The following is a 24,091-nucleotide window of genomic DNA, read 5'->3' as shown; positions in this document are numbered from 1 at the left end:
ATAGGTGAACGCAAACATATTTGACGTTTACAAATACCGTCCAAATTGGTTTCCTTGGTGTAACTGGCTGTTATTACGCTGTTTATTACATAAGGCTTCCTAAAACTTATTTATCGTCGTGAAGTTTTGTTTTCGTCCATTCATAAAAATTACTTATTTAATTAAACATAGTTGTGTGCGACACTATTCTAATGAAACGCAGACATGTTTATAGCATCCTTAAATAGGAATGCTTTAAATTCCGATTGAATATACAGGGGTCACAAATAAAATGCTTACATATGTTTGCTCTACGTCTATTTCAAATAATGTGTTGTAATAAAAGCATTCATTTGCGTTATTGTGATGAGATTAGCATTTGAAAATAAATTTCTTTTTAACTAACAACAAATAAAAAAATCGAATACACGCTTTTTGAAATTCGAAATAAAAAGAAACGGCAATACGTTCCAAATTTGAGTCAACCGAAAATCGGTTAAAAAATAGATCATCCAAACGAGGTGCGAGTCCGGTCGGCTATCCGTCGGGAGTTGTAATTCAAGTGACAAATATCGAAAGCCACAATTCATATTTCTGCTATCTGTGCGCTTGTGTCGCCATCTGTGCCGCAGGGACGCTATTGGTTCTCCATCAAGCGGGCGTATGATCTATTTTTGTTGGAAATAAAACATTGTTTTTTTTCCTCCGGGAAATGTTTTATAAGTATTTTTAGGGTCGGTACGTGACATTTGGTAAGTTGTTTTCAAAGCATCGATTTTTGGACTGAAAATTATTCAGAGAGTTTTGCTATAATAAATAAAAAGAAGCGGAGTCGATTTAAAATGATCGTATAGGCGAGTAAATAAACGTGATTTATTTTTGTGTAATAATTGTGCGAAATTCATTAATAATTTCGTTGTCAATGTAATTAAGGCAATTTAAAATTCGAACAATAAAAACAGTAACATCAGAAAATAGTGCGTCGCGATACAGAGCGCATACATTATTATCGAGATCGAAAATTTCACGTGCCCATATAATTTTAAGCTCGTAAAGCCAGAACAATAATTCACCGGGAGCATTTGCGGAAAATGCATTTTATTGTTAAAACGTGAATTTTATTTATCGTCGACAGTAGTGGAGGGCGTGGGGGGTGGGGGGTGATTTGCAGTAGCGGCGCATCGAACCCACCCTTTGGCACGGATTATTTATACTAAAGGTAATTTCCCCGGTTCATTATTGGGAAATGCAACATTTGTGCATTTCACGGACTGTCATTTGCAGTTCATTAAAAATAAGCTTCGACCGCATCGCCCTGTACATGTAGATTTTTATCTCGTACCGAAATTATTTATTTTGTTTTATCAGCGGTCACCCGCGATAATATCACTTTGGTAATTTCAAAAGCAATGCAACGAAAATCTCTTCATTTCATTAAAATTGTTCCACAAAAGTTCTGCTATACCTAAGTTACTTGATGCGATCTTGGAATAAAAACTTGGCTCTATTACCTGAGTCCTACAAATCAAATTACACGGCCAATTTAAAACGCTCAGTTAGCAGTGAATAACTCTAGGAGTTGAGCAACGATATTTCATCTAGCCGTCTAACACGCGTAGAGGCGGTCTTCCGTGGAGATATTAATCGTAGTGCTCATGCATCTTACAGAGCTCTTTAAAACGCCCTTATCAATAACACACTGAATTATAAATAGTTATTTATTGATTTGCAATTACGTTTACTACTTTGAACAATCTATTATTATTTCAGTAGGTAATTACATCGAGAACATATTTCATGCTCGTATTTACAAAACAGATCAATGAGATGCAAATATTTATAAACTTTTTAGAATCACCTCGGTGCAAAGCAGTCGCGTCGCAACTTCAAACTCAATGAAAGTCGTTAGAGATTTCTTTCTTCATCCTACGCTATTTAAGGTGAAAGAAAAGCAAACAAAAGGCCAACTCTTTTAAAAGCTATTTAGTTGCAATCCCTAGATAGCGTCTACCGCAGCTTCGTTTTTTCTCGCTGAAAAGCCAATTTGGAATGAATCACTGTAACAGTGGCGAGCAGCTGCGCTAATTTACCTACGGGCGGACAGTCTAATGCGACTCGTTGGCTCGTAAATATCGAATCGCGACCGAGCGCCGAATATCGAAAGCCGGCATTAGTCGGATACAGCTAATACACACGGGGGCACGTGTAATAAATTATCGCATGTTCATTTGGCCCCCGATGTTTAATCTGTCCAGCGCGGTCACCGTGCTGCTTTTCCACTACGTATAATGCTAAATTTCATACGCCGAAATCAATGGATAAAGAGTTACTTGGTAGAGAAATCTTTGCTATACCAAAAATTTTATAAAGAACTTAGAATTTTCGTTCTGTTTTTAAGAAGTATTTAATTTTTTTCTCTTATCTGAGATATATTATATTACTTAGGTATTACTACCCATTTAAGTTAGTTATTAAACTGATAAATATTTATTAGACGGTTTTAATGTCATGTTAAATGTTATAAATTCAACATTTCAAAAATTCTATTGACCTATATTATTCTAATTACAATAATAATTAAATTCCATTTCATCAAATCCCAAATCACAAAAGTAACTTGTAAAGACAGAGAATGGCATCGAACGCAATACAACACGCTGCGTCTGTTGGGGCACGTGTTGTTTAGTGTAGCACAATTCGTGTATAGACATGTATCGGGCCTTTATTCCAACAAACAATGAATGCTAGACTTTATTTATAAAATCTTGTACATTATAAGATATTTAAGTATTAAATAAAATAAATCAAACAGTGATCATCGTATATACGCATGGAACGATGTCGGTTGGTGGTATTACAAGCGCTGCCCCTGTCCGTAGTGCGTGATATAGTGCAGCACAATCCGTGTATAGGCTTATATCTCTGTCCAATTAAATTTATACCATTTAAGGCTTACGAGGCTTTATTTCTGCCGAATATATTAGGAAATATCTACGAATTTTATTGATAAATATAGTAAATAAATTATATCTGTGTCGAGTCCATAAATAATATCAGTGCTCATATTACTTCGTTTGAATTAAGAAAAGAAAATTACATATTTATATAATATTTTTATAAGCTTTATTATTTTATAAGCCGTATACAATATTTTAGAGGGCAGCATATCTACAAAATATCAACTAACTTTATTACTAACAGTATTTAAAACGGGATTTTTACCATGATTTTTATTTTTATTTGGTGGAACTCGAACAAGACATTCGTAGATAATGTCGAAATATTGAGCTCAACCAAATAAAAATAAAAAACATGGTAAATATCCCGTTTTAAATAGTGTTAGTAATAAAAATAACCATGTTAATTTAAATCTTATATCAACTAACTCTATTAAAATTTCTTTTTCATCGGCCTCACCATACAAGCAATTGAAAAGTGTCATCTATCACCGGTGCCTTATCAGGTATCTCTCTTGATATGCAATAATGGAGGCAATGTATCAAACTAGCTATCTAAGTTAAACGCAATTTGAAGTATGGCGGCTCTTAAGGCGCTTTCACCCCCAAAAAGAAGGTGGGGCGGGGGTGTTTCCTTATCGCGGAACTGCAGGCACTCCACCCGTTTACCTTAAGATCTTTAATATAAAATAATATACTACACTTAAAGCCGCCTTAAATGTACTGCCTGGACAAAGTTTATTGGTCCGACATTACATTAAATTTTATTAGTATACTATTAATTTCTTCATAATTAGGTATAGAAACGAAAACTAAAAAATCAATGAAAAATATATCTAGATGTGCGTAGCAGTCGCCTGTAACTTTTAAGACAGAGGCGTAGACTTAGTAGAGTGTTGAAGCATAAAAAATGCTCCCAATAAGACTACTAGGCCATTGTGTCGTGTTGATGGAGTTCAGGAACTGTCCACCCTCGCTAACTACGTTATAGACGTTACTATTTTATACTTGCAAATGTTTATAGAATTATGTAGGAACTGGCAAAGTTCATGTATCTGCACATCCGCGTGCCGTCATGCGATGCGTGCACCGCGGGGAATGAAGATGTTAAATAATTTAGTTGGACGGTCGCATACTTTATACACGCACGGGCCTGCTCTTTTAATTTAACCGTCTAATAAATATTTATCAATTTTTGATTGAGTTTCAGTGCTTTTCGAGCTACAAATAATGATTTGTAAATTTAGTACCTAATAAACATAAATTTGAATGGAACATTAATAATATTTGTATAATTTATTTAGGCGTGTTACAGCCTACAGGATTTTACTCTTAAAACTCAATTTGTTGTCGAAATTAGTCGGTATTAAGAGCGAGCTGAATTCTTTTTAATGTTAAATACATAGGGGTCTTATCTTTCCAACATTTTTATTTAAAGCAGCTTTACATAGGTAGCTATAGATATATACACATTAGAAAAGAAATTGATTTATATGAAATGTACGTCGTTCAAGGTCGACTAGAAGATGTACAGCCGATAAAGCAGATGTAATGTTCCCGTTAACAAAAAAAAAAAACATATATAATTTTTTTTGATCACTAGATAAATTTAATTTTATCAACATCAAATGTATGACACTTTTTTATGTAGCCATCTATATAAAAAACTAGCAGAACAAGGGTTTATCAGTAGTACTTAGTTATCTACTAAAAACATAAAATCGCAATATTTTACTAAACAATAAAATTAGCAAACATTTAATATTCTAGTGTCAGTAAGTTTTGCAGTTTATAACATGTTTTGTAAACATAACATGTCTATTACGTGCATTGTCTCGTGGCGAGTTGGGTCGCCATAAACTACGGAGGCTCGTGGTGACGGCGCGTGGGCGCTGATCTACAACGAGCTTTATATTGTTTTCTAATGACTCAATGCGATATGCCTTTATAAATACTATGCATAAATAATTGGGAATAAAGATATTATTTAAAATTAATTAGAAATTCAACCTGGTTACAACAAGACAGGAGTCTTTTAAGTGTCGATAAACATCACTAAATGATTTCATTATCTGTTAAAACGTCAAAAACTAAACTACATTAAAGTAATTTTGTTGACAAAATTATTATATAATTAGCCGCAATAGCTGCGGTTATAACTGAATTTACCAACAAGCAAAATAGTATGTAGTTACGTTAGATATTATCTAGTCATAATTATCAAAGTTATTACCTATTTTATTGACCCCGGTTCACACTATTTTACACCACACCGCACATTACCGAAATTAGAATTTATCGCTCACGCAATGAAGTGACTTAGCCACAGTTTGGCCCTAAGCAACGCAAGGCAGTGCGTCCCTAAAGTATATGACAAATAACGGGAGATAGGGAGGCAAATCTTGACTAATTTTACTAATGGATTTATACGTGCTACATACAACCATTTCCCCTAAGAAAAAAGGTACTTTGTTTTGACGAAATATCAACCTTAACAGGTAGCTTTATTTGTTATTAAAAAAAAAATAATGACAATTACTTACATTATAATCAATGAACATGGAACTGATATATATAGAATTATTACATAAAGATATTATTATATTTTTATAGGTCCTCTATTTTCATAATCAAATTACATTTTTTCCGTATACAACCTAACGCTCTTTTCCTATAAAAACTATAAGCCACATTTTAAAATAACGATCCCAATTTCTATAGGTTCTTTGTTTGAAATTGGATGAATGGCGTAATATACTTAGTATCGGAGAACACGTGACCGCAGAAGATAGATGAGTCTCTTGTGTACCACTAATGAGATTTTACTGTGTAATCCACAGACAACTTATGTATTGATATCGTTCTATGTCCTTTGGCAAAACTACAAACGAATACCTACGTTTAATTTAATCTTTATTAAATTTAACTCTGCGTATAGAGCCACGTTTTCATTTATTGCTGATCATTGTTTTATTAACACTTGCATTATAAATATACCTACCTGAGATGATGATTAAGCTGTTTTATTGAATAAAGTGTGGTTATCTATTTTTGCTGTTTAAGTAGGTACCTACTGATTCATACAGTTCAATTATAATAAAGCAACAATTTATATATAGAAAAATAAAAATCAATTTTGTTTTTGTTTATCTACGTTTTACAAATTTTTGAACTCTAAAGAATCTGTACTTTGTTTTATACTGAAAATATCAGTTTGCATTTTAATGATGTTCTCATTTTATATTTTTAAAATAAAAATGCAACAAAACTATTTTTTTACATAACTAATACCTTACATGACCAATATATTTCATTAAATACACAGCGCTGTGTATTAGATAGGTATCATCTCAGACATTCGAGTAATCAAGCATGCCTTTCCCAGTATCATTGTTACTTACAATATTAAAGCAACTTCCAACTGTAGGTATTCAGTAGGTATATGAACTGAATCCGCACCACTTAATATTCCGCTGCAGATCAAAAGATTCATATTGTTAATTAAACTCAAGCTGTGGTGTTATTTTTGGATCGTTTATTTGTTTGCTCTGAATTATATCCACAGTACCTAAGTTATGTAAAAATATAAGTATAAAATAAACACACGTACAATTTAAAAAGTACAAATAAAAATGATTTTGGGTTCTGTTTTATTTGGTATTGTGTCAAATTATAATAAAGTGCTTTTTGTTTGTGTCGCTAATATTGTTTGTACTACTGTATTGAGTTTTGTAGCAAGATAATGAAAATAGAGTTACCTTATAAAATACTTAATAAAATAATAAATATGTCCATTGAGTAGATACAAAGTTTGTGCTTATTATATGCCAATAAACAAACCATCGTATTGTAGAGATCGGACGTTTCGCTGGCGGGCGGCGGGGGTAAGGGAGGTACCACCCTCAACAAAATTATGTACGACGAACTGGGACTAATATATCAAGGGGAGGACGTGCCAGACTAAGGAGACTGGGTATTATGGGGTGGGCCGGTGGAATACTTAAGAACCCTGTGACACCCTATTAAAACACACGACCTGCATTTTTAGGTAGACGATTTAATTTGGTAACGACACAGTACTGAATGCTTGGAATTCTTGCATTTTCGACTGGAATTTAGATACAAGTTGACATGCAACGTTCACTACTGATGTTATAAATACTATTAAATAACAGTCTTATAACAAACAAATAAATACGCAGGTATATATTTCCTCGATGTTAATAACACGTGAAATAAAATATCTAACTTCTGCATTTCATATGCAGGCAGGCTAAAGTAACTCTAAATATTAATGCATTACGAGCATCTATTGGGCTATAACAGATTCCTCATTTTATTTTCGATCTACAACTTCTCTGGAGTGCATAAATATTTCAACGCAAATATGATATCGCCGGTGCAGCTAAACGGTTGCAAGCGACCGATATTACAACGAAACGAGGCGTGAAACACACGGCGCCCGGAGAACGCATCCGGAATCATAATTCCAAAATAACTTCCAACCGTACCCTCCTACCACATCAACCCCGCGCTTTTTTTGGATAAAATGGAATCCCCGTCCCACCGTTAATTCCCAAGATAGACATAATTTGGAATTGGATCATCTATCCTGCCTGCCTACAAACAAAAATAAGTTAAGCGCGATGTACAAGCGATTTATGTGAGCGAAAACATGAACAAATACGAAGTTTTCAAACTTAGTAAATTATGTATTTTCATTTATGAACTAATGAATAACCAGAAAAAATTTACTAGAATCGAAAACATTCGTTATGTGACATTGCAATTGATTATGACAAATGAAAAATTTCAAACAGAAATCTTTAATAAAACAAACAAATAAATTTAATATATAAAACTTACAAAAGGTTAACCGCTGAGCAATTAATTTTACGAGCGATCCTTACGTTTACCAGGTCATAAAACGAGTCATAAACATGCTCGTCCATTCAAAAAACACTCCACTCTATGTTTACTTACCGTTTTAAATGCAAATACGATTATAGCAGTGTATTCGTGTGACGCTTACTTAAATAAATTTGTGTATATTTTATTTTTCACGGTACTTTGAACCGTGTTGCTCCGTCTTCGAGAATCCTCAAAAACAAAACTCAATTTTGGTAGGTACATGCGAAACTCGACGATCTGCAGACTTTAGGGAAAATAAATAATATGCACGTTTTTTATTTCACCTTTGACACTTTAATCCAATTTGTTTCCTTATATCCTACCCAGGGGACGGGGGAAATTTGTCTTTATAATTGCTTTTTTGAGTGTCTATTTCTTCTTTCTATATGATAAATTATCTCAAGAGTCCCGAAAGACCTGTACGATAAACTTTTTGAATAAATATCCGGTCTTATAATACCTACTGCATACATTTCATTTAGATATATAAGAGCGTATAATTTAATTTATTATAATATCATCTATTCACCGATAAAAAAATTATACTCAAATATATTGTCTTGAAGCCTCAATGTAGACTCGTGCCGCCACGACCACCGAGGTCACTATGGCGATTCTTTTTATAGCCAACTAAGAAAATTGGCTCATTAATCTTTAAGATAAATGCTCAGGGCGTATTAGGCTCGTCTTATCAGCCAGAAACGAATGGAAGTGTGGATACCCCGTTATCGCTAACTCTATGCAGTATCTTTAGAATCATTTCTCTTCCACTGATACTTTATTAAATATTACATTTAATTTGATATTAGTCTTAAAATAATAAAATATACATATTTAATTAATCTTTATTCGTTTTTTTTGTTCTTAAAGCAAATATTGAACGTAAATCAAATAAATAAAATTAAATTTTAAATAATACCATTTAAATTTTTAAGTGTGTTATACTAAAGAGGACCTAACCAATATTTTTTTTGCAAAATAAATATTTCTTGTGAGTTTTTAACGTTCAATTCGTTTTTATTTTAAAACACGTAAAGAGCCAGGTGTTACTTGATTTACATCGATTGAATAAGGATGCAATTTTCAAATGATAAATAGTTTTTTTTATTAAACCATGAAATATGTATGTGTAGTTTTTGCACATAAATAGTGCTATTAATTATAATTTATAAATCACTAACAGTAATGGGTACAATTACAATAAATACCGATCAACCATGTTTGGAATTAGGTATGTCCATATAAATAGTTGTGCATCGTGATATATTTAAACTACTTTGATCCGACTAGGGCTTCCCAGAATCCTGTCTATCATATTGTACAAAAGTTTAGAATACAAAAGGAATGAACAAAAATATATCGCAGACGTGAGACGTCTAATATCGTTTATTATAATTTAACAAGCATTTTTCATCGACCTACATAATTTATTTATAAATAACATTTATTCGTTCAATTAATTTATAAGTTATATAAAACATCAGCCTTAAGTGCCTTACGTAAATAAATACGCGATTAAATTAACTATATGATTTTCATTTGAAATGGCGGCAAAACATTACAGAATATCAAGATTTTAAATAATTTGAAATTCTATAATAATGTAGGTAGTTCCATTGTGTTTCGTTCGATATAATAATTCCTACTTTAAATTGGTATGAAATGATACGTCATTGTTGAATCCCAATAAAGACAAAAGTTATCTTTGTTGCGGTTTCATGTGATTTATTGTGTCAAATAACAAAAGTTGGAGAAAAGACGGATGCCGTTTCTTGGCACTGAAAATCTCAACAATGAATCGGCAAAATAATAATATATATATATTAATGCAGTTTATTTTCATTTTAATTCTTTATAAATCCCGTAAACGATGAAATATGCGGTCGAACACCTAATGCCACATAAATCTCCATCGACATCCGCGTTTCTCAGGCGAGAAAAATGCAAGTGACAAATAAAATCACACCTGATCCTGCTCTAACTGGTTACATCATTGCTCGCAGGCCTGACATTTAAGTGTTGGTTCCGGACACACATCATACGATAATCATCACTCGAAGTTGCATTCTATCATTTTGGTTGTTTATTCAAAATTTATTCCTTTGGGGAAATACAAATGAGTGGTGGACTAGTGAGGTGATAAATCTTGTCGATGTCTCGACGTGTCGCGCGTCGGGTTAAAAGCTCGATAACCGAGACTCGCACACACCTACCCGAGCCAACAATAACCTCTGCTTTGTTTTATTTGAGAGCGTTCTTCGGTCCGACCAGATATAAGCCAAGTATTTTATGCATAAAAATATCGATATATAATTGCTTCATTACGTCCCTGTGTTGGTGAGTAAAATATGTGGGAGTTACTTACAGGTGGTTCCAATCGAGGCACACTGAAATATCCTAATTTAACGTTTATCGTTCATAACTTTATGAACTTTATCTTACAATGTAAGAGGTCAATTTAAGTATTTGTGATTGATATCTACTTTTGTGTATTAAATGTATGCAGTTTTTGATATAAAATTGATAAGTAACAGATTATACCAAATTAATATAATTTACGCTATGGTTAGGTATAATAATATTTACTAACAGTTGAATTTTAACTCTACGTAAATTTCAAAAAGCATTCATATTATTAATTTTACTTGTACTTGTACGTATAATATATTAAGTTATTTAAGTAGTCCTTAGTTTAAAGCTTAGAGATTATAATATTTAGATATGATATATTTGGAACATCCTGTAGGTATCGTTCGGAAAGCAGACGCGTTCTCTGGTGTCTGTCGGGTCTGTGTCGCTATCGTTGTATCGCCGTGTCACGCCGTTTGCTTTATGGTGCCAGCTCGGGTGTAATATTTCATGAGGATCGCACGCCATGATTCATTCCAACTCACTTTTTTACTTCTCGAATGTGCCTTTAATGAAGGTGGAACGGAGATAATAGAATTTAAAAATGACGAGCCGGTCTCGACAATTTATTTGCATGTAATTAACCTTACTAACGTTATCTCGACAATAATTCGTGATTCTTTGATGCATGGAGGCTTATTCAATTAATTCTTGGTGCTAATTAAAAATAACGAAGTTTAAAGAAAAGTATAAGAGAAAAAATGTTTCGTAGCGAAATACGTGAGTTTAAAATTGCGACGATACCAGCCGCTTGTCAGTTATAATTGGCTGAACTTGTTGGCCGACTCGTTGCGATTTTTTTTACTCTTCACCCTATACCGACATTACTCTTCGTCTCCCACGAGAGACGTAAATTGCGGACATAGAGCCTGTGGAAACAAGCATTGATGTGACGTATGAATACAGGAACATGTTATGTTTTATTAAAATTCAAATTTCAAATGGAATTTCCTAACAGCGTCAGACCGTTTCAATTATGTTCGCATCCTGAATAATGTGTATTTTTTCACAATGTTCATTACTATATACCATTGAATTATTTAAATAAAAACCTTCACAAGTTCTGTTTATTTTTAAAATTTAGTTAAAAAACTAACGTTATCCGACATTTTATTTTCAAACTTAGACCAAACTACTGAAATGTTAATTTCATATAAATTCATTTCGTTGTTTATTTTAATAGGTACATATTTATGTAATACTATTGAAAGTGAGACAAAGAAGCGATATAAGCGATTTTCAGACAAAAACTGTAACTTGGTAAGCTAGTCATTGTCCGGCTAACGCGGACCGGTGCGAATCCTTACATAATTCATAACCGTTTATGCATATCGGCACAATTGACACATGTAACACTTGTTTCGCTTGTGTTTTGTTTTGTGAGGATTTATCACTATGTTAATACATACTAGCTTTATACGGGCAGATACATTTTAGAGTAATCGATTTTATATTAATCATAAGATGTTTGGTTTTAGATACGGTAGGTACCTATACTTTATTTAATGTGTAAATTTAGAAGGAATTGATATACGATATACATTTTTAATAATGTCTAAAGATTTATAAAACAAAACAGTCTTCACCTGTATGTTTAATAATATGGATACATATTATATATATAAAAATAAATGTTCTTGTATTTACTTTTAGACATTTAATAGAAAGTATATCTAGTGAATTTCACTTTTTGCATTACTATGAATTTTATGAATTTATATACCTATTTAAAATAAAATTGTAAGTACGGTTTAGGTAATAACAATGATATAAATGTAAATAAACAGAAACGAATAAGAGAAACAAAAAATCTATTGACACTTGATTGCACCAACAATGACTATAAATTACGGTTTAGGTTATTTTTGTTACACTGTAGTTAAACTATTAATATAAAATCCAGACAAACGTCTCGCTATTTTTCCACACGCAAGCAGCATTAATTTAATAAAAGTGCAAAAGCTTAACTTAAGCCACAGTAAATAGTCCATTTTTTACACGCGGGCTAAGCCAAAAAACTGCAAGTGGCACAAAATAAATTATAACAACCTGAATCTATTTATGGGCAGCTCATTAACGGTGCCCTGAAGTCTTTTAGTCCTTTATAACTTCTTCTGCATGCCTGGTATTTATATATTATGACTTTTCAGTTTGATTAAACCATTAATATTTGGAAATTTTATAATTGATTCATATTATTTAATAGAAACAAAAAATATAGACATTTTCATATAATTATTACTTAAAAATATTCTTAGTTCTGTACACCCTAATTACCTCTAGGCTAATCTCAAAATACTGTATTTTATGACATTCTAGAACATTCTTATAAAGACTAATTTATCAGATATTTCCTTTTTACATTATAAAAGTATGAATTAGTGGCCTTTTTCTTTTCTGTTTTATGAACGAGTCTCTTCTATTAACTTTATGAAGGTGTAAAGTTTAGTTTTCAGTTAGTTACTGTGCGTAATTAGTTACCCGACGCGGTAGTTTTAATGGGAATTTTCTTTGTTTAAGTAATTGTTAAGTGGCTTTGTTTGTTTAATATTAGTTTTAATTGCTATTACATATACTGGTACTTTCATAAACTGTGTAAATCACTTTTAGATAATATTTGCATTGAAATTGTTCGCCGTACGATAAATATTTCCGATGATTTTTAGGTACCTATTTAAGTAAGTACTTGCTAAAAAGTCGTTCAAGTCGCTCTAAAGATATAATATGTTTGTTTTAGTCGATAAAATCTTATCCACTCAGATACAAAGATAATTACTGTATAAGTACAAAATTATGCTACTCGTTTTCTCTTATCGTCACACGTTTGAACTTTATTCACCTTTGACTGTTGTGCACTCTATATAACCAGCCCTCGTTGACACTATTGACTTAGAACATTATCCTTTATTTATGATAAATTAAAAGCGTAAATTTGAACTATTATAGGTCGCGTTTAATTGGACACCAAATAATAAGAACAACTGTGAGAGCTTGATATGAATGTTAGTGCAATAAATGACTTGACGTATTATTGGTAACAGATGATTAATTTAATATATATAGATAATAAAATTATGAGTCTTAAATATAACGCTATAGTGACAAAGATATCTATCGATTTAAATATCGGATTAAAAATTCCTTATAAAGAGAAGAACTAGTAAGATAGACTTTCTTAATTATCTTCAATATATTCCAAGTATTATCTGGTGTTAGTAATTTATGTATTGTAGGTACTTATTTAAAAGTAAGAGGGTAGATAATGAAATCTATGTATAAATTTCAAACGTATCTTTAGTTAAATCCATGATCCGTCACACTTCCCGCTAGTAAATCTAGATACCCACCCTTACAGCATAAATAAGGCGGATCTCGTTAAAAGTTGCGGTAAAAAAACCGTACATTTTTCGGTATTTTTAAACCAAGACGCTCCCCTTAAGACGGCTTCCGGTTTCATAAATATGTAGATATCCTTCACCTGGGCTAAAGGAGCTAAGCGACCAAATTTAGTATACCAATTTATCGTAATAGAAACATTGTAAATAAAGAGCCTGTCTTTGGGTACGCCTAAAAAGATTTGTATGTAGACGTGCTTTTGCATAAGTAGCGTATTATGGTGTTGTTTATATAGGCTCATAACGAATAGTAATTACGCGGCAATGAAGTTTATTTAAATAGTTATAAATATAATAATGCATTTAAGCAGTGAGTACTGTTTGAGATAAATTTTCTTAGTTCCCAATAGTCCAGTGACGATGCAAGAAATTGCTAATATTCCTTAATACTAGACCGCTTATCTTTTTAAAATAATAATAATAAAAAAGATTTAATATATGATTACAAACGTACTCAACAAAGCGTGTTTTAATGGTTTGTTTACTTCACGCTGTCGTTTAGCAAATTAGGTGCCTATACCTTGTTGACAAACGTACGTGATAGCTATCTAATTAAAAGCAAAACATATACTACAATTATTTCATTACTCATTAATTACTCAAACAAACATCGATAATAATTGTCTAACATCACTTGTCTTGCTTATCATAAATTATGATATTATGTATTAATAATATAAATATCGTATAAGTATCGTTTGTTATAAAATATTATTTATTTATATAGAATTATTATTATTAAGTATAAAATATTTTATATAATAAAAAATATAGTCGTATAAAAACAATAGGTACGTATGATATTGTTATTTTTTTTATATCCCTTTTTTCTCTCATATATTTTATAGGTAATATACCTGCAAAATATGTACCTACCTACTCTACATTCTCAGCTTTTAATTCGAATCTATATTAAATATGATACAATTCAAGTACCTACTTATTTCATAATTTATTTTGAATCCGTCATTATTTATGCTATTGAAAAAGTTATACCTACCTAAACATAGACGTATATCCAATAAATAGCAATAACGAGTAACATTAAGGATTTAGAACATCTTCGCTATTTATTTATTTTACATTATATTTATATATATGTAACAAAAATGTTTTGAATCTAAATTGCGATCATCAATCAGGCGTCCAATTAAATCTATTTGCGGTTCCTACGCATTACGCTCACTCTTGGCTCACTCATGCCTAACATTTTACTCAGCGCTCCATACAATATTCTACATTATCTCATTCACACATTACATAAGTTTGAAACGCAGGTGTTAAAAGCGTATTACAGCTAACAAACAGGCGTTAAGCTTCGGGCTTCGGCAGACCATGGCTTGGTAAAATGGTCGAAGATTAGCTCGCGGACTTACGGATAATATTCATATTTCATTTCTAACTGTAGGTAAGGCGTAATTATTATTATAAAAGGCCTTCTTATATCTTCAAACTTCAGATAATTAAGTATGACAACTTCAATAAATTTGACAAAAAATTCATCAATATTTTACCTACTATAAATGATTGTGTAAAACAAATTAGAAATCATAACGACATATCGTTTTAAAATCAAGAAAGCCGGACCTTGAACTATTGTAATAATAAAATAGGTATACTTACAAATGTTTATATAAATAAAGGAATGTTATTATTATTATCAGATGTTACATCTCGCAGTTGTTCTGAACATGGTAAAGCAACATTCACGTAATCGCTCCATAGCAATACGCATCACAAGCCTCACATGTGAGCTCGTACAGGCGTGCCAAGTTTTTCTCAGAACTTAATCAATAATGTGAAGAGGTATTGAAAAGCGCGCAAGTGCTAACTGCATTTACACACGCCATGTTTTGTTCTTTCGTAACATTTAAACGATCTATATTGCATGGCTCTACAAAAGAAGTTAGGTACCTAGGTACTTGTATTTTCGGTAGATATATCTTATTCAAGGGTTGAACGTTTTCTTAAGAAACTAGTTTAACTACTGTATCTAGCGCGTTGAATATCTCCGGCAAGTGAGATTACGTTGTTTATCCTTTAATAATGTTAGGCGAAGTTTGACAATTTTCATGAGGCACGATACCTACCCGGTCCGTTTTGCGTTTTCGTTAATTCTGCGTAGTGCCGGGCCCGCTCGAATTTGCATTTTGCACGCGTGATAAGTGGGCAGGATTACACGGGATTCCCACCTACAGCCTCTGTTTGTTCTGAAATAAAGGGCTGTTAAACTTTTTTCATGGTAATTTGGGTCACCTTCAGGAGTAACGATCATTGTAAATTTGTTTAAGTAGGCTTAGGTCCGTCCCGTTTATATTTAAATTATTCACGCTCAACTAATTACCCGACTGTGATGAAACTTAAATGTGTCAAGTATATATTTTTAATAAAATAATATGAACATAGGTATAATTTGTTTTTTATGATGGAATAATAAATGTTAATCATCTTAATAGTCATAAAAGTTTAAAATATGATGTACAGTATGAAAAGACTTCGGAAGTGGGGGATATTTTTCTATCGTGATTAATGCGACCACCACAAATGCAGCCCGGCTGACTTCCAAAATTTCCACACTAAATCTCGCCTTTCGTTTCACTTCTTTTGCCCGAGGAAGACTTGGCAGCGTATATTATCTCTGTAATGCAAGCTTTGCACTGTAAATAGCAAATATATATTACAGTCTTATAGAAGACCATAACGCCAACGATGTTTTTAACAATGCAAATTTAATGTGTTAAATTATTTGTTATGTTTATAATGTCTTCCAAATTTAATGGTAATGATAGAAGCAAACAATACATCATTAGCTAGGCAATAATATTTCAAAATGTTACAAATATAATCATAGTTGTAGAAGACATGATTACCTATTTAAATCTTAATACCTAGTTACCGACTGAGATAAGTATCTACTTACACATTGTTAATAATAGAAAATTTAATTATTAATATCAAGTGATTATTTAAACGGTAATTTATTTACAATGACAATAACCAGTATTATCCAGTTAATTTAAAAAATACTGTTTAAAGAAAAATTAATGCTTATCCCGCGACGCGACGCTCTTACTATTTAGTATTGAGAATTCTTCAGCAACGTCCAACTTTCACAATATCGCACTATTGCACTCCGAGTTTTATCTCCAACTTAAACTACCTAAGGAATATTCAACGGTCGACTCGAAATGTGCTGAGAAGAATTGTTTTACTTATTGCAAATAAAATATTACTTCTCTTAATGTTTAGTTCTTAAAATATATTATATGCAGCAGGATAATAATAGAATACTTCTCATAAGTTATTATTCTACACATAAATGTAACCGTCCGACTTTTCGTTGGTTGGATGTGGCAGAATTTCATACGATATCATACCTTACTATTTTATCCTCTACAGCCGAGCACAGTATGGAATATAAAAATGAATTATAGCCATTAAAATTCGAGTAAAATTTTATTAAGATTAAGAGTAAGGCTCTGATTTAATTGTATCTAGCATCGGAGATAGCTAGGTATAAAAGTTGTTGAAATATCAGCATTTAATAAGTACAGTGGCAATTCACAAAACGCGCATGCGTTAAATTTCCGTCGGCGCTACGAAAATTAATTCCGTCGGATCTTGATTAATTTATATTTGAAATACTTAAATAACGGAATAAAAATTAAACTATTTATTATTTACAAATAACGGACAATAAGAAATGTTCTAAAATAAAGAAAACTCATAATGTTATTACTTACCTACATAACCTAAAAAAGTGTATATATCTTTCTTTCCTTGACATTTGTGATTATTTCGAAACAAGAACAGAATATTATTATTATTTAAGATGTGGGTAAGTGACAATAACTGTAATATGTTTTATTGATGAAATAAGTATAACTTATCTATGATAAAAGCTATGCCTATGATATTAGAATCTTCCAACGTGCATGACATAAGTAGTAGGCTGATTTGATGTTTCCTTGGCTCAATAATAGATTTGTTTAATCACCTATTGATTATACCTAATAAGATTTTTTTGTGTATGATTTTATATTCATAATAAGTCGTAACTAACTATTGTATTCAAAAATAACATATAACAATAGGTCACTATTCAATTTGATGAGTCTTATAAGAAGTTTATGGGAACATTATAGCATGTCTTTATTATTATAATGTAACGATTACTAATCACTTAATAAGATCACTCTATGAAATTTATAAATACACAGAAAGTCTAAATTATTCAATACTATAAACAAAACATTGTCTGAACATAGCTTTAGGTAGTTTTGGTAGCGTCTCGCTTATTTTCACTCATAATCGTATCAATATTGGTTAAATATGATACTTGCCTGCATTATTAGTATAACACACCCAATAAAACACTGATTTCACTATAAAATAACCGTGAAAACTATTACAAATTGGAAAAAACTTATAAAAACAATACGGAAAGCGTCGTGACGCGGTCTTCGCATAAGTTCGGATAGGTGGCGGGTCGGTCGCGTCATTCAATATGGCGATGGCTCCGCGCGCTGCGATTGGTCGCCGCTCGGTGCGGTGTGAAGTTGGTTCGGACGAGCGAGCGAGGCAGATTTATGTGATGTTATAGCGTCGATGAAAGACGGAAAATATGTTGGAAGGGTAGTACATTCGTATGCCGGCGGCGTCCCAAACAGGTTTTGTCAGAGGCGTTTACGAAGTGTGCGTATGTGCGCTCGGCTATGTGTCGAGGGCAGGTAGATCGCTACCTATTTATAATGACGAATTGGAGCGCGAGCGCGCTCCGTATGAATTAAAAACTGAATTTTTAATTTCAATTTCTTTGTTCTCAGGTAAATATTTTTGGCGTTGGAAGAAGTATTGCAGAACAGATAAGTTATAAAAGTAATAATGTTCAGAAACAAATTTGCATTTATATTTGATTTTTAGGTATAACCTAAAAATCTTTATTTATTTGGATTGTACGAGTATTTAAAGTAAAAATATATTTAATATAGTTAATGATAAAATAAAAAAACATTCTAATATTTGTATGAAAGTAACAGGATCGTATCTAATACAATAGGTGTAGATAAGGGAGAGATAAATATTAGTCATCTACCTACTCCCAGATTGAAAATGAAGTAAGTATCAAGCGGAAGCAGGAATATGTTGAGCCAAAAAAATAGAATATATCTCCGACCCAGCGGGCTTAGATAAATTTATTTTGTCGTGTAACTAGCAATAAATATGCTAATTCAACACTATAACGTCCGTATGTCGCCTAGAGCCTCCGCCATTGAAAGAGTGAAAAAGATATCACAAAATTGCACTGCGCATTCTTCTTTTCAGTCATACAACCTTCTGGTGGTATTGTACGAAAGTTTACTCTGTTTCTTTCAGTCGATGGTCGTTTATTTTTCTCCCGGATTTATTGAGATACGTCGTTCTGGCGTCGGTTTGTAGTTTTATCGACCTACGGCAACTACTAACCTAATAAATTTTGGTGTTTCGCTCAGTGAATCCATTGCTGAACGAATGCATCGTCCCAGATACGACGAATGAGCGGGATTTGACTATATCGATTTATTCCGCGAATTATTACTTACTAGTTTATTATAAAAATAAATAAATATGTTGCCGGATATAATCCGATACAAGTTTTTATTATATTGAATATATAATAAACTATGTTATATAGAAGATTTTATTATTGTTAGCAAATGCAATATCTCAATTTAACGAGTTTTTCGTTATTAACCTGTTTAGCACTGCGCAACTTAATTAAGAACGAGATAGGTATTTAAATAAATCACGATCTCAGCGGCAAAATTAAAACAATGAAAACCAATATTTAATTGATGGCCAAACCTTAATTAACTTGTAGTTCGCCGGCGCGCCTCAAAGCTCCAAGATAAAAGAAGCCATCTGCATTTGGGTATTCAAATTATTTTTCAAACATGTTCTCCGTTCTATCTGAGGGGCTATTGACAAAATCGCTTCATCACACTCACTCCTGCGCATCCGAAACACGTGTGAACGGTTCAACCCTTTGCTTCAGGACGCTCCGTAACACAAAGGGTAATTTAACATACGAACTCATACGGACCCAAATAAAACATAACAAAAAGATGACCATCACAAAAGTTTGCCTAAACTAACCTCGTTAAGAGATTTCTGGATAAAAGAATACCGTTTTTCAGTATCATCACGATTGTCCGGCCGATCGGATAGCTCGATCGCTGTTTTATAACTACTGTCATATTTAACAGTTTACTCATAAAATTGGAGTCCTTTAAAGTGCTGGTTCATTGTACAAGTGCATGGAGAAAGTTCGCTTTATGTTCGGCGAACAAAGGACATTACTTTTTTGAGTCATTGCGCAAGAGAAAGTCGCGATTGTTAGATAAAAAGCTTTTGTATTGAAAAGAACCGGAGAGTCAACGGCTTAAAGTTTTTTAGTTTTCGAATAGCCAGGCGGTAGACCGCTTGTGTTGCGTGCAAAATCTCATAAATAGTGCTTCAGATGGTATTAGAAATAGGTATAGATCGCCCAGCTCATCATTCTCAGTGGCAGGTAATTATAGCTTTTATTTTAAGTTCGTAGTAAGCAAAGAATAAAAATATTGCTTGAAGGCGATTTTTGTGAAAAAGTCGCACCAGCAAATGTTAGAAAAATTAACCCCTCGCCGCGTCTCATCCCAAGTATAGTGACATGAGTTACGACATCATGTTACTTTATTCCTCAATATTAAAACGTTGTATGGTTTGAAGAGATTTGCTATCTCTAAAATTTAAAATCAAAAACTGTATTTACTCATACATATGTTAAATGTACCTATATGGTTTCTTAAATCAACAGGCGGTTGTAAGTACTTTAAATCGTATAGTTTAAAAATCGAAAGATAGAGATAACAGGCATATAGAGTAGTTTATAAAACACAATTTTTTTTTGACATTTTTGTGACCGTCAAGGTCAAAAATGAAAAAAAGTACCTATAACATGAGTCCACATGGCACGGGCTTATTCTCACACTATGTCCCGGGCCAGGAGCGTACATGTTGAACATTACGCACATACAGACAAAGGAGACGCTTAATTAAACTAGCGGAGCGGGGCAAACGTAAGCATTTAATTTATATCCCTGCAGTAACTCCGCGAGATCCTCTGTAAGGACGGAGAGGCATGAGAGCCGCGGTTTATTGCTTGTGAAAATATTTAAGCAATCATTTATCTTTAAAACATTTATTTCAGATCTAGAAATTACTTGCTTCATTGATTTTTTTATTTATTTTTATACTACCATAGATTCATTTATAATTTACAGAGCACGACACCAAGTAGGTATTACCTAAGGATCTATCCTTATCTATACGTATCAAAGCTACAGTTTCCGTTTTATTAAAATAGCTATATTATAAAGTAAGCGTCCACCGTAAAAGTTTGCAGAAAAGTAAATAACATTATTCGTAACGTACTCAAACAGTTTTTACTAGTTTAAAATATTTTATTTATATTTATTATCAAATGTTTTTGAGGTCTGCTCGAACAACGTGTATTATGATGAATTATCGCTCTCAGCCTATATCTTCAGACGCATAATTTTCGTTGTATTGCACCATTGAAAAACACTCAAAGGAAAACCGCGTTGAGAATAAACTATTTTAATTACGACTAGGTATTGTTTACTATACGATACAAGAATAATCAAATATGCGTAACTGAAGGACACCATTAAGACGGTATCATAATATGTTCTATTGAATAATTTATTTATTGATTTTTTTTTTTTTTAATTTTTTTTATTGTTTTAATCGGTTGTCTACTCGAATTGTATTTCATTACATTATAGGTACAAAAACTATTAAAAAAATAATTATATCTTCTTATACAACCTCGATAATAAACGAATAAATAACAATATAAATAAAACATATACAAACTTTTTTAACATACTGTCATTTTAAAAGTAGAATAATAATGTTATAGAATTATAGATTTACCTCCCTGAACAGTTTTTCATATATTTGAAAATAAAATAGGAGCAAACGTGTACCTACTTAAATGTGTTTTCTAAGTTCTAAGTCTTTTAGGTTAAGTTAGATGAATGCTCTTTCACTAAATCTGAATAATTAAAACTTATTTAGAAAGCCATACACATTAATTATTTTGTAGGTAAACGACTTTAATTTAGTTAAATTGTAAGTAAATGTATATAAAGAGTTAATTAATGTCTTAAGAACGACTATCTAATATAACAACATTTTAGAGATTTACCTTAAGGTATTTATATCCTTTATTCATCTTTTTCTATGAAAATTTCATATCAAAACATATTTTTGGAAGGAATGTTATCATTAAAGTAAATAAAAGTTATTTTATACATTTAAATTAAATTTGACATGGGTCATCTGAAAAACGACAAATAGATATTTATTTTTATTTTATTAATAATAAGTCTTTAGTATATCTATCTTTATTTTTACGTATAAAATAGAAACAACGAATCGAAATATAAAAAAAAGAATTGTATATAAAGTAATTAAGATAAGACGCCCTTCAATGTGTTTAATTAATTTTGCTTCAATAATTATAATACATAGTTTTCGTTTCGAAATATTAATAGAGTAGGTACCTAGTGATCCCTTGTGTACAACTACTGACCGCAGCTGATACTTATACCTACCTACATATCTATACAAGTTTAGTATCTTGATTTCCCTGCAGCCGAATTTGAAACCAAATACTGTCTTAACACTGTTAAACCGTATTATGCAGTAGATATATAGTACATTTTATTGATATACCTATCAATAATAGGTACTATATAGGTAAAGGTATATATACTTATCTATATAAATATATTATAAATACCTATATATACCTATAAATATAGATACTAACTTTTATATCTAAAATGAGATAAATATTATTAAAATATCAAAATCAGAAAGTAAACGTTGTACCTATCTTGTTCATATATAGAACCATTGAATAAGTCTCAATTAATATAACAAAGATAGGTGTATATAACTAATTATATATGCTTATAGATTTACTACGTAGGTTTTATTTTAAGTCAATTGCCTTATTTTTGAAAATTTGATTGTTTTAGATATGTAGGTGCTAACAGAAAAATTAAAAAACTATTAACATCATTGCAAAATACATTCCGATGAACCGTTAAGGTGTCAATGATTAAAAAAAATAAAAATGTTTTATATAGAAGGACATATTTAAAAATAGTAAAATACGTATATTTTATATAAGTAAATGTAGATATAGATAGGTATCGTAGAAACTTATCGAACCAATTTAAACAAAGCAAATATTTAAGAGCCATTCTAGAACACTCGGGCACCTAACACGCGCTCGACTTAGCCCGCCATGCCTGAATGCCTGTAGCTCTTCCCACCTATTCCTTTCTTAATTAAGTCCATACTCGGAGGCAACAATGGCGAACCTCCGATGGGCTGCGAGATATTCAAATATGTCTAAGGCCGCTATTATATTGCAGCCATTTATAGTCATGTGACTTCTGAATTGAATTTGAGTGCCTTACACACTGTTAATTGGAAAACAATATATGAATATGTATGAGTTTTGATGGCTTAAAACTATTAATAACAGCTTGATAAGTTCAATTAACTTCTATTAATTTCGTTATAATAGTATTTGCAATGTAGGAATTTATGCTAAACCTACGTAAATGCCTACATTTCTACACTTTTAGTGTTTTTTTCTTTTATTTTATTTAAATTATAGTTCATTAACAGTTAATGTAATATTGTTTTTATATGTTTATCTTAAATATTTATTAGTAGATAAAAATGCAATTAATGGAATAGATGAAAATAATTGGGGTTCGTTAAAAAAACAACGCAATTTTAACAATTTTACTTTAGGTAGGTACCTATATAGGATATTATAGTACCTTTTTTGTATAAATTAAACTAAATTAATTTTGTGTTAAATAAAAAATAAGGTTCTTATAATAGGTATATTTATATATAATGTGTTCACTAATATACCTATATAATGAGACTTAAGATTTTATCTGTATATTTACGATAGTATTATAATCAGACAACTTCAATTAAATTATAAAGTAAATAAACGTAAGTACGTTATAATGTTAAGATAGGTACTTTTATGTCAAAATTAATTAATACAAATTAACATTCAAGGTCTATTACTTGCTCTACTAATTGCCTTATCTAAATCTATGTTCATGAATCATTGACTAGCAAGTAAATAAAAAAACACCATGAATATTGAATTACTAAACAGTTGTAAAATATATATACTTAAGGCATGCATGTGAAATACCGAAATAGTTTATTTTTATATGAGAGACACAGAAACCACTAAACACTACACACCTTTATATGATACGTACTTTATTTGTAGACTATATATGATATATAGCAATGACGATCTATATTTAGAAGCATCTATATTAAAAA

The 24,091-nt window shown here is 31.5% G+C and overlaps 2 protein-coding genes across 5 annotated transcripts in view; one reads left to right on the top strand and one right to left on the bottom strand.

Moving 5' to 3' along the window:
- Positions 1-18,114, bottom strand: part of LOC125067200 — a 53,080-nt gene extending 34,966 nt beyond the window's left edge. For 2 of the 3 annotated variants that reach the window (XM_047675651.1, XM_047675650.1), the window contains exon 1: positions 17,995-18,114. In XM_047675651.1, the coding sequence (XP_047531607.1) occupies positions 17,995-18,000 (6 nt within the window). In that variant the 5' untranslated portion in view covers positions 18,001-18,114. Of the gene's footprint in view, positions 1-15,741; positions 15,817-17,994 lie in introns of those variants that run through there. The other variant, XM_047675649.1, reaches the window with a different exon arrangement.
- LOC125067199 (homeotic protein ultrabithorax) overlaps positions 1-24,091 on the top strand; it is a 119,352-nt gene that overhangs the window by 40,714 nt on the left and 54,547 nt on the right. The gene's annotated exons all lie outside the window — the stretch shown is intronic.

Source organism: Vanessa atalanta, chromosome 11 (genome assembly GCF_905147765.1).
Source record: "Vanessa atalanta chromosome 11, ilVanAtal1.2, whole genome shotgun sequence".
NCBI lineage: Eukaryota > Metazoa > Arthropoda > Insecta > Lepidoptera > Nymphalidae > Vanessa > Vanessa atalanta.
The sequence above is the reverse complement of the archived record's forward strand: the minus strand, read 5'-3'. Positions and strand labels throughout refer to the sequence as shown.